General features: G+C 41.3%; 1 protein-coding gene across 4 annotated transcripts; it reads left to right on the top strand.

The window, feature by feature from the left end:
• Positions 1–4,987: 4,987 nt before the first annotated feature.
• LOC137772883 (zinc finger protein 345-like) lies at positions 4,988–12,641 on the top strand. 4 transcript variants are annotated; one of them, XM_068557031.1, is made up of 5 exons: positions 4,988–5,092; positions 5,715–5,788; positions 5,923–6,042; positions 6,889–7,036; positions 10,917–12,641. In XM_068557031.1, exons 3-5 carry the CDS (start codon positions 5,968–5,970, stop codon positions 12,308–12,310), a joined length of 1,617 nt encoding a protein of 538 aa, XP_068413132.1. In that variant the 5' UTR covers positions 4,988–5,092; positions 5,715–5,788; positions 5,923–5,967; the 3' UTR covers positions 12,311–12,641. The 4 variants fall into 4 exon arrangements, with proteins under 4 accessions (XP_068413132.1, XP_068413131.1, XP_068413129.1 ...); XM_068557030.1 differs by having other exon boundaries at positions 5,923–6,258; XM_068557028.1 differs by having other exon boundaries at positions 5,923–6,378.

Here is a 12,641-nt window from a genome sequence, read left to right as displayed (position 1 = left end):
CTAACCCCAGCACATGCTTCTAAAAGTATTAATCGTACAGAGTATGTATTTATGAAGCCCTTCCTGTGTGTCATTAACTATACCAAGGACATATGCAGAGATAAGTAGAACATGAATTTATAATCTATTAAAGCAGAATAGGCTACATAAACAATAAGTAATTATATTATAAAGTCCAAATAATGTTAAAGCACATTAATTCTGACTGAAGGAGTCAGCAGAGTCTTCACAGAAAAGAAGACATTGGTGCTAGCTTTTAATAAGTACAACTTTGAAAAAAGGGAGAGAATTTGTTGACACCTTATTTGTAATTGTAATATACAAAGATGACATTCAAAACAAAGCAATGTGGGATTTCTTTACAAAAGAACACTTGGTGACAACACATATACGTGTGTGGATATGTATACACACCTACATATACAAGCATACATTTCCTATACATTATTACAAATCTATTTGAAAAATAGTGCCAAAATAAAATATGATTAGGAAGGCACATTATGCCAATAAAAAATATGAACAGGGACTTCCCTGATGGTCCAGTGGTTGGGACTTCACCTTCCAATGCAGGGGGTGTGGGTTTGATCCCTGGTCGGGGAGCTGGGATCCCACATGCCTCGTGGCCAAGGGGCCAAAGCGTGGAACAGAAGCAATGTTGTGACAGGTTCAATGGAGACTTTAAAAATGGTCCACATCAAAAAAAAATTAAAAAAAAAAAAAATGAACAGTCTTTTTTATTGAGGTACACTTCTATTTTTGTGAATTATCTGAAATGATATTAGGAAATAGACACAATCCAACATTGAGACAAGATTGCATACCTTCCAGGAACATCCTGTATGGAAGAGGGAAAATGGTTTGGTTATTGAACTTACATCCCGTTTGTCTAATGAAAACAGGTTGTCCTTGTTGTATGGTCTGTAATTTACTAAGAAACAAACAACACCACGAAAAGTTGACCTCACTGTCTACGTGGATAGATCCTCTAATCAGTAATATATCCTTCAGGGGTGGTTCACCAACACTTAATCAGAAAGGCCACACTCCAGAGGAAGTTAGCATTAAGCACAGCAATTAGCTCTATCTCCGATTAATAGCAGAGGTTTTACTAATTTACATACTGAATTTTAGAAGTGAGTTTTCATTGGTGGAATTTGTGATATTAAAGATATATAGTGACTAAAAGAATTTAGAGTCTCTTCCTTCTACCTTTGCATGAACATCTAGAGTCTTTCATGGCTCACCCTTTAGAATGGCACTCAAGGCTTGATTCTCAGCCTTTTCTGATGTCAGAAGATTCTGCTTGCCTGATCCTGACTCTAAGGTTAGCTGCATCCTTAGCAACATTTCCTCCCAATGAACCTTTCACCCAAGATGTGAGAGGAGCAACCACGCAGAGAAACTGGAAATTCATCATGCTCCCTGAACAGGCTATATGACTTTTGTCCATGCTTGTTGTCAATGTTTCACTCTTAAATTGTTAAGGAAAATGTTTCTTATAAATATTAGATTATAAGTATTAGAGTAAGCAATCATTTCGTATAGTTCATTCTAACAAATAATGAGCAAGTGTCCAAATTTTATTTAACTCATTAATGGAGGAGCCAACAGAATGGCAGACTTGATTCCACAAGAATATACAAAATTGAAATTCATATAATTAGTGAGGGAAAAATGTTGCAATAAAATTGCTAAATTAGATACAAAATTGGTTAGTATTCTCTTCTGGGCAGGGGAAAATTTTATATCTTTTCAGTTTTCTGTAAGTTAACCTCTAACTTTATAGGACTGTAAAACATTTGAAATCTAATCAATTGTGAGTCAATGTTTAATTCCCCAAGAGTCAAAATGTTCTAGCATATTTTTGCCTATTTCCAAGTTTTGATAATTTTCCTGAACATTGCTAATAAATGTCTGTATGCATAGCAGATTTCAGTCTAAAACCAGAAATGATAGCTGGGGGAGAGGAGCCCAAAGCCCTCATGAATCTCGATTGCTGGCTTCTGATACTTCTCAAAATGAGCCTAATAATTATGAATGAGAAAATTAGCTATGTTCAGTTTACATTACAGTCATGTTCAGTCTTGAGACCCCTCCACGTTTTCAGAAGTTGGCACATGTAGATATTTAAAAATCATAAGTACCTAGGAGCAAGATTGATGTAACATGTTTTCTGTTTTGTTTTTGGGTTTTTTTTTTTTGGCCAGGCTGCATGGCTTGCGGGATCTTAGTTCCCCAACCAGGGATCGAACCTGGGCCCATAGCAGTGAAAGCACCAAGTCCTAACCACTGGACAGCCAGGGAACTCCCAAGATTGATGTAACATGTTTAAAAGATTTGCCTTTTCCTTGGGTTTAGTCTGGGAAAACTCTTTATGTAACCATAGCGAGTGAAGCAACAACTTCAGGGTAAGAGTGGACGCAGGGCACTCCCTGAAGAGGATAAAGATCTGAGCAGATCTTTGACAGCCTTTCTAGACTGTGCCCTGCTGGTCATCTCCCCCATCCTGGTGGCCTCTGGCCAACTGCTGTTTGCCAGCCTCCTAGTTCAGTTCACAAGCCTCCTTTCCATTTCCAGCCCCAGGATGGTTTCCTCAACTCCTGAACCTTTCCCAACCTGAGAAGGAGGAATTCTTAACTTGCTCCCTTTCTCCAGGGCCCATCCTGCCTTCCATATCTCCCATGAAGACTCTAACCACTGGGACTTAGTGAATCTCCATACTTGAACTCCTTCTACATTTAAATCTAGGACCACATAATATATTTACATATTAACATTCTGTTGTTCATCAGTGTCAGGTGTTCTAGGCCTGTGCCCTAATTACATAATAGGCCTCTGGATTGTAAAGATTATGTAATTTTTTTGGTATATGGTTCAGGCCCAAGGAGGACACTAATTTGCCCACTTTATATCTTCTGCAGAACAACTGACCCCTTGTGGGCAGGCTCAGTAAAAGTGTGTACTTTACACGTAAACACAGTAAATGGGATGGATATATTAGTCATTTCTCCTTAGACTCTTAAGACTCAGAGTTTTTCACAAATGAAAAAGCTATCCATAGTGTGTACTCTGTCAAAAACTCTGCCGTGGTTTTGCCTTGTGTGATCTCGTTTAATCCTCTTGATGCCCAGTGCTCTTAGTTTTCTTATTGTCCCCTAATTGGAAACAGATTTAGAGAAGCTAAGTGACTTACTCAAGGGGCACTACAGCACAGGAACCTGAATTCAGTGACCCCAAATTATAAGCTCTTAACCACTGTCCTATACTATCTGATCTCACTTATTGGATTTTTGATATAATTCCTAGTAAGTATAATTTGACAGATGTTTAGCCACTTTGGACGGGGAAGGGAAGAAATGTGCGGGATGTTTACAAGGCAGGGCTGGTTTTGCTCTGGACTCTGCTGTGTCATTCAGCTCTCCACATCCCCAAGGTGCCAGCCCTTCTGTGAACTGAAGGTCCTGGGTGTGGGGTTCAGAGGCTTCAGTTCCTACACATGTGAGCAGTGGTCAACTCTCCAGTCTCCTCAGGAAGCCGTGGTTGCTTTGTGGTGTTGTCCTTGGTACTTGCCTTGAAACGTAGCATCTTCAATGTGGCTTTCTAAGATCTGACCATTAAGCTCATTCCAGGTGCTTTCAAAATAGTTTGCTTTCCCCTTTTCTACTCAGTAATAATCCCTTCAGTATCACAACACTCGTGTCCTTTCTCCTCTTTCTAGGTGAAGGGATTTTGAATTTTCTCTGAGGTATCAAGAATTGAGAGAGAGGGACTTCCCTGGTGGCGCAGTTGTTAAGAATCCGCCTGCCAATGCAGGGGACACAAGTTCGATCCCTGGTCCGGGAAGATCCCACATGCTGTGGAGCAACCAAGCCCGTGCGCCACAACTACTGAAGCCCACGTGCCTAGAGCCGGTGCTCTGCAACAGGAGAAGCCACCGCAACAAGAAGCCCATGCACCTCAATGAAGACCCAATGCAAACAACAAAAAAAAACAAAACAAAAAAAATTAAGGAAAAAAAAGAAGAATTGAGAGAGAACTAGATTGTTTTAAGATATGCACGTCCTGCACTGTGAAGGACAGGGAATATCTGCCTCAGCACAAGAGAAACTCCAAAGTGAGCAGCATTGTTTCTGTAGGGCCAGTGTTCTGAGAGTCTTGCTTTCCTGTGGTAATAGCCATGAGGAATCTGTTCCCAATACACCACGGTCTGCACAGTGGGACAAGGACAACTTTACAGTTCTGGCTGGTTTTTCAAAATTCCAGCACCCCACTTCATATGTTGATTCTCCTTTTTGTGTCTGCCACTCCCTTTATTATTCCCAACCCTGTGTTGCTGACTAAAGCAGCAACTCACTGAGGAACCTCCCTCAGAGCAGTGAGCTCACCTACTTTGATCGCCCTCTCTTCCAACTCTTCCACAGTAGAACCTCTTACATCACTTAATCCTCTTCTGCCCTTAGGGTCATGCATTCTCGCAAATTTCCACTGCCTTCTGGCCCAAGCTCTTTGCCTTAACAGCTCCCACTTTTCGAACATCACTGTTTTCTGTGTTTCTTCCTGGTTTCAGTATATTCACGGGATCCTAAGGCTAGCTATCATGTTCCTTCCTGAGAAGGAGAGGGTTCTGGGCACAGAGGAGATGAAAGCACCCAGGAGAAGGGCAGAGGGGAGACAAACAGGTAGCGATGCTGACCGCCAACGGCCTACTTCCCCGGAACGCTCTTTATGGAAGAGAGCAATCATTTTTCTTCTCTGTTGTCATCTAGCACTCCTCCCCTACATTTTCAGTTAAGAGATCCTGCCGGGTTGGCAAGAAGCGAGTGTCCGAAACTTTTTTTTTTTAATTTCAGAGATCCAGGAACTGGGTTTAGTGTTGTCAAAGCACAGTTCCAGCTTTCACCGCCTTTAGTCCCGAACTGCTCGAACTGAACACGCAGCATACCCGACCGCAGGGTAACTCGGAGACGCTGCGCACGTGGGCGGAGGCGGGTCGCGGGCGCGCGCTCGGGGGCGTGACCTCCTGGAGACGCCGGAAGCCGGCGCGCCTGAGCGTCCGGTTCCGGGAGCCGCACTTCTGCGTCCCTGTCAGGTGAGTGTATGGGGGCGTCCTTCCGCCTCGATATCGGGTTCGGCCTTGCGAAGCCCCGGACGTGTTGAGCCGCGTGGGGCAGCCAACACCGGCCCTGGTTCCGGCTGGAGGACACCCTGTTCCCGGGGAGGTTCGGGGCTGCGCGGCTGGGAGCAGACGTCTGTCTGGGAGGCTCCGGAAAGGCCGGCCCCAAGGCCCCCAAGACAGGAGCCTGTCCCGGGACTGGGGATGCCCTTCTTGGGAACCGTGATTCCGACGCTCTGACTAAACCAGGGCCGCCAGCACTGTGTGAAGCGAAGTGGGATTTCGCTCTCAGTTTTGCCAGACTAACACGAAAACATCAATAATTTTCTGGCTGTGTCTAGTAACTTTTCCTCTCCCACAGGTTGGGTCGTATGTATTAAAGTATGGGAAAATGGTGCAAAGTGATAACTTGAAAATTTGCTTTAGGTTAGGGGCAACATACATGTATTTAATGCCGGATTTGGAGGAGCCTTCCTCCATTAAGTGCAAGCCTCCATTCCACCCCCCACCCACCCCCAGCAATTATATATTTTTACTTATCTCCGTAACATACTGTACACTTTTCATATTTGTTGTGTTTATTGATTGCTCCTACTAGAATGGACACTCCATGATGGCAGTGATCTTTGTTTGCTAATGCGTCTCAAACACCTAGAACAGTTTCTGTACAAGGTAGGCCTCCAAAAAATATTTGTGGAATCAGTGAATTAATAAAATTAGTTTCCCTGGTTACAGGTCTTCTTTCTTGTGTGCGTTCTTCGAAATATATGCCATGTATCCCTTTATCACTTAATTCTTTTCCCCAGGGTGCCCTCAGGAGCCTCCAGTTGAAACTCCAGTAGAAGCCAGGCATGATGGCTGTGGACACAAGAAAGTCTGCTGGCCAGCTGTTCCAAGCCCCATGGGGTCAGCAGGGGCCTGTGATGGTAAAAGTGAAGTTGGAGGAAGACCACCCCAGGAATCAGGGTCTCAGCCTTCCAGAGAACCAGCCTCCTTCCTGGGAGATCTTCAGGCAGCAGTTTAGACACTTCTGCTACCAGGATTCCCCTGGTCCCCAAGAAGCACTGAGCCGGCTCCGGGAGCTCTGCCATCAGTGGCTCAGACCAGAGACACATACCAAGGAGCAGATCCTGGAGCTGCTGGTACTGGAGCAGTTCCTCTCCATCCTGCCCCAGGAGCTCCAGGCCCGGCTGCAGGAACATCATCCAGAGAGTGGGGAGGAGGTGGTGACCATGCTGGAGAATCTGGAAAGAAAGAGAAATGTACATATAGGAACAGACTAGTATGATGTGGTTGCGGGGAACTGGGAGCAAAACTTTCTCAAGTGTGAAGGCTCTGAGAGAACAGTGGGAAAACCTAGCATTCAGCAGGGAACTGAGCTTCTTGCTAAGCCAGTCAGGAGGGGAAGGAGGGGAGGGGTGGGAAACAGCAGATTCGGGGGGTAAAGCTACTGAAGGCATCGTGCTCCTTTACTGGTCATTCAACATTCACAGCGAAGACGTAGGTGGTATCACACATGAAAACTAAGTTCGGAGAGGTTGTGTAACTTAGCCAAGGACACATAGCCAATAAATGAAGCGACAGAAACAAGATTTGATCAAACTTTGCTTTGCTTACCTTTCTGGCTGCCTCTCAGCGCCCTAGGGCCTGGTTTCTAGCTTCTTCCTCCTAGTCTTTCTCGGGGGATGTTTCTTAGGGACTCCTCCCTGAGGTTTGGTCCCTTTTAAATTCATGATATCCTTACAGGCGTAACGAGTGCTGCTTGTCTCTAGCTTTCAGCCTGTGCTCTGGAACAGAAGATCCTTTTGCAGACAGTGACACGTAAGATACTAGATGAAGAATCTTCATGTACCCGAGTTCAGCCTCCAGCAGTCCAGTTCAAGGGCGAAGGACCTGAGCCCCACCCATCAGAGGAAAGAGGTGAGGCAAGAATTTCTCTAGGGAATTTGGACTGAAATGAACTCCCCTTTGGTTTTTTTGTAGAGTGTGACTTGTTAATTCCTTGTGATGAGAGTTGTTAAAGAGTGACAGAGCTGACATTTTAGGTAATAATGATTAACAGTTGATAAGTCATCTCAGAACAGCCTCAGCAGTATGTTGGTTTTAAACATCCACAGTTGAATTTTCTGCAGATTGTCTATAGCAAATGTTACTTTCAAGTATTTTGATGCTTACATAAATAGACCCTGATAGGATATTAACATTGTAAAACTACATTGACTTTTTTGAAAGTTACCTCTTACTATTACCAGAGAAGTATATATGCATTGTAGAAAGTTAGAAAATACAGAGTTGCAAAATAAGAAAGCAAAGCATGATATTCTTATCACCCAGAGATTACGATTGATGACTTTTTATTTTATATCTGTATATCTTTTATGTGCACATTTGTGTATACATACATATACACATTCCTTTCACCAAAAAGGGATCATTTCTGTGTGCTATTTTATAATCTATTTTGCTCAGTTAATAATCTTCCCTTTTCCCTGTCAGTACATCTTAATGTTATCTAAGCTCAATCCAAATTCAAACTGGTCATTTTTTTCCAAAATGTCTTTAAAGCTGATTTGTGCAAACCAGGATAGAAGCCAGGGTCACATAACACATCTGGTTGTTATGCCTTTTATTTTTACTTTAGAACAGTTTCGCTCTCCCATTTTCCCTCTCACAGCCCAGACTTTTTGATGAGCCCAGGCCAGTCTCCTACCCTCTGGATTTTTCTGGTTGCTTCCTCATTGTATCATTTATTTTGCTGCCCCTGTACCCTGGATTTCCATAAACTGGAAAAAAGATTGAAAGACTCAAGTTAAACATTTTTGGCTAGAATTAATATTAGGTAATAGTAGACATGAATACCTGGGTGACCCACTATAAAATCCCTGGCTAGCTTAGGATGATGACAGTATGATCCCTCCATTGAACAGCTAATATTTCCCGTTGTTAACGGTGTGGTGTCACTTTGGCAGTTTGTGAATGGCCAGTTTCCCATCAACAAAATACAAAATGAGAATTCTTGTGTGGGTCAACCATTTTATTAAGGGTTGCAGAATGATTTTATAATTCTTTCATTCCTTCTACATCATTAACTGGCATTCTTCTTTATAGTAAAGAAATGGTCAAATCATCTATTTGTTGATTAGATTGACTTGACTTCATATTAGACAGTCAAGATTGATGCTTAGTTTTCCCCCTTTATTTACCAATTTTCATATTCAAGGAATGGTTTAATAGGTACCTCAAATGGCGACGTGAGATTTTAGGACTTTCTCTGTGTTAGTATCATTATGGACTTAGTAATTTTCATTGAGTCAGTGTGTTTCAATCTACCACAGTTATTACTCTTTTTAATGCTCACACTGACACATCTTTGCCTTGTATGGATGTCTTCCATCTTGCCCCTATCTCTTTTTGCCATGACCCTATGAATTTTGAATCTTTGCTTTCTGAACAAAATTAATTGTTCCAGGCTCACCTTGTACTTTCCCTAGACCCAGATTTGGTATCAACCCTTTCTGAAGGAGCCTTGATTCTTCTTAGTGGAGAATGCTACTGAAGTATAAAATCTGGGTGCTAGGGGAGTTCTTTACCACTAGGGTAACAATACTTCTAGCACATTTTATGGGTAGAACTAGAAGTACATTTTTTTTTCTAAAAGATATGAGTTCACAATGGTGTATTCAATTTTGTTCTACCACTACAATGTTCCATTATTTTTCTATATTGTATTTTGTTTCTGCATTTATTTTTGTTAATTCTTTCCTTATGTTCTCACTTGTTTTTTAAATTTATTTATTTTACATTGTAGTAATTTGTATCAGAGGTGTTCCCAGGAAGCATAAGGAAGGGGAATGAGACACAGAAGGGAGAAAAGCCAGTCAAGTGTTCCTAAATGAGCAGGTTATCTTGGTTAATTAGTTGTCCTTTTTATTTTTTAACTTTTGAGCTGGATTGATCTATATATCTGTTACTAATATAAATATTTGATGCTACAGATATTTCATTGAACACTGGTTTTGATGAATCCCAAATGTTTTGAAATGTAGTGTTTTTGTTATTTTCTAGAAAATCTGAAATGTATGCTTGTATTTTGCCTTTGAACCAATAATTGGAAGTTTTAAAATTTTCAGATGGAAGGGCTTATTTTCTGATTTTGTTATTAATTTTAGATTTATTCTATTGTAATCAGAGAATGTTTGTGTTGTTTATACCTTTTGGACTTTATTATGGTTTTCCTATGACCCAAAAAATAGTTTTCATTAAAGGTCACTGCACATCTGAAAAGATGTTCTATTTTCAGGATACAGAGCTTGATATACATATTTATCCATAAGATTTAATTTTGTTGATTTCATTTTGTAAATCTTCCGCATCTTTATTTTTTTGCCCATTTGGTGTTTTTTTAGACAGAGAAAGGATGATTAAAGTCTGTTATTTGTTTTGTCTCTTTATGTCATCTATAATTTCTGCTCTAGGAAAGTTGCTCCTCTGTTATTTTCTGCATAATTAGACATATCTGTTCCATTGTCACTGTAAATTGTATATTTAGCATTATAAAGTTCTCTTCTTTGTCTAATTTCATGCTTTTGGCCTGAATCTCACCTTTTTTCTGAAACTGAGATCATGATGCCTTCTTTTATTTGCATTTGCTTAATTTTCTCTTGTTCATCCTTTATTCATAACTTTTCTCTATCATTTTATTTTAGATGTGTTTCTTGTATATATAACAGAGTTGGGTTTTGCTCTGTGACCAAATCTAATTTTTTTTCTTTTTCTTTTTCTTTTTTTTTTTTTTTCTGGCCACGCTGTACTGCTTGCAGGATCTTAGTTCCCCAACCAGGGATCAAACCCGGGTAGTGAAAGCGCCAAGTCCTAGCCACTGAACCGCCAGGGAATTCCCTAATTTTTTTCTTTTAATAGATAAGTTAAGCCATTTATGTTTATTGATAATAAGTGTAAACATATATATACACATATGCATAAATACTTATCTGTGTGTGTTCATGTATGTATGAATATACATATACATGCATATATTTTCAGTGTGTGGTTTGTTTTCCCTCCTTTTTTTTTAATTATAGTACTTATAGTTAGGAAGCTTTGTATTTTTGTAGTAGTGGTACATTAGTTATCAATTGCTGCTTAATGAATTAACACAAAGCTAGCAGTTAAATGACACACGTTTATTGTCTCATAGTTTCTGTGGGTCAAGAGTCTGCGTATGGCTTACCTGGGCCCTCCACTTCTGGGTCTCTCACAAGGTTGCAATCAAAATGCCAAAGATGGTACCTCATCTGAGTTGTGACTGAGGAAGGATCCACTTCCACCCTCACATGGATGTTGGCAGGACTCAGTTCTCTGTCAGTAAGTCACACAGACAGAGAGCCTCATTTCCTTGCTGGCTACTGGCCAGAACCCACCTTCAGTTCCTTGCCACATGGGCTTCTTCATATGGTGGCTTTCTTCATCAAGCCAGCAAACCAGCAAGGGAGAGTGTCAATAGAGAAAATCTCATAGTAGGTGGAACTTACAGTCTTAGGTAATCACAGAAGTGACAGCCTATCAATTTTACCATACTCTGTTGGTAACTCGGCCATGCTTTATTCTTTCTCACTCCTACACCTGTATTACTCCCATTCCTTCTACTTGGCTGACCTGTTTCTCTGAACCCCTGACACTAAATAAAGAAAAGATATAAAATCCTCTGTTAAATCTAAAATAAAGATTAACCCTCCTACCTGTCTCTTAAATTATTTTTGAGTTGCCTTTTCTCCTCAAGTTATATGATGTGTTGTTTCAGATGGTGGTGTGAGGACTGAGAACCTGACATTAGAAGTGAAGCAGGAACCTTATGAAGAAACATTATGGTGTAGGGAGGGGTCTGATGGACATCATGAAACTGTGTGTCAGCATGCCACATACAGAGGAGACAGTGAGCCTAGTGGAAGTTTGGAGTTGCAGGATGGGGATGCCACAGGTGAAAAAACATATGACTGTGATGAATGTAGGAAAACCTTCACTTGGATAAGAGGCCTTCAGATGCATAGGAGGATCCACATTGGGAAGAAACCATATTCCAGTACAGAATATGGAAAGGCCTTCATCAGACGTGCAGAACTTACCCAGCGTCAGGGGCTTCAAAGCAAGGGAAAACCTTATCAGTGTAAAGAGTGTGGCAAAGGCTTCAGTCAGAAAGCAGGCCTCTCCCAACATGTCAAAATCCACACTGGAGAAAAGCCCCATCAATGTAATAAATGTGGCAAATTTTTTAGTCAGAGATCGGTTCTTACAAAGCATCAAAGTCTCCACACTGGAAAGAAACCTTTTGAATGTATATATTGTGGGAAAACCTTCTGCCATAGTGCAGACCTCACTGAACATAAGCAATTCCACAACAAAGAGAAGCCTTATGAATGTAATGAATGTGGGAAAACCTTCAGGCAGCGTTCAAATCTTACTGAGCATCAGCGAATTCACAGTAAAGAAAAACTCTATGAATGTAAAGTATGTGGAAAAGCCTTCGCTCAGTATGCAGGACTTAACCAACACCGGAGAATCCACACTGGAGAGAAACCTTTTGAATGTCCTGTATGTGGACGAGCCTTTAGCCGGAGCTCAGAACTTATAATACATCACAGAATTCACTCAGGGGAAAAACCCTATGAATGTGCCGAGTGTGGAAAAACCTTTAGAGTGAACTCAACCCTGGTCATACATCAGAGAAGTCACACTGGGGAGAAGCCCTATAAATGTGATGAGTGTGGTGAAGCCTTCAGTCAACACTCAGGCCTCAACAAACACAAGTTAGGAGGGAAGCACAGAAACCCTCCTAAACCGAGAAAATATACGTGTGATGTATGTGGGAAGACCTTTACGCAGTTAACTGGCCTGAGGAACCACAAAAGAATCCACACTGGGGATAAGACCTACCAATGTCCTGAGTGTGGCAAGGCCTTCACAAGGGGAGAGCATCTTATTGAACATCAGGGGATTCACAACAAGGAGAAGCCTTATCAATGTAAAGAATGTGGCAAAGCCTTCAGTCAGAAGACAGGTCTTAGTCATCATCTCAAAATCCACACAGTAGAGAAACCTTTCAAATGTTCTGAATGTGGGCGAGCCTTCAGCTGTAAGTCAAATCTCAATAAACATAAGAGAGTCCACTCTGAGGAAAAATCCTATACATGTAAATAGCGTGGGAAGGCATACAAGCAGAGAGCAATGCTGATGCAACATCAGAGAGGCCACATCCTACTAAGCCCCAGCAGTGGTGAATGAGGTGAAGCCTGCAGTAGAAGCTCAGTTCTGATTAAGCACCAGAGAATCTGCTAAAATGACTCCTTGCCAAGGTGTTTGGTGACAACTTCAAGTAGAATTCAGAATTTTTTTTAATTGAGATAAAATGTCTCCTGAACTTCCTTATTTAAAGAACGTCAGAGATAACACATTGAAAAGTTGTTTAAAGGTCATAAATACTGGAAGAGTTGAGATTTTGGAAAAATAAACATCAACAAGAAATTTACCT

This window comes from Eschrichtius robustus, chromosome 12, assembly GCF_028021215.1.
Source record: "Eschrichtius robustus isolate mEscRob2 chromosome 12, mEscRob2.pri, whole genome shotgun sequence".
Lineage (NCBI taxonomy): Eukaryota > Metazoa > Chordata > Mammalia > Artiodactyla > Eschrichtiidae > Eschrichtius > Eschrichtius robustus.
This window is presented reverse-complemented; position numbering and strand designations above follow the sequence as displayed.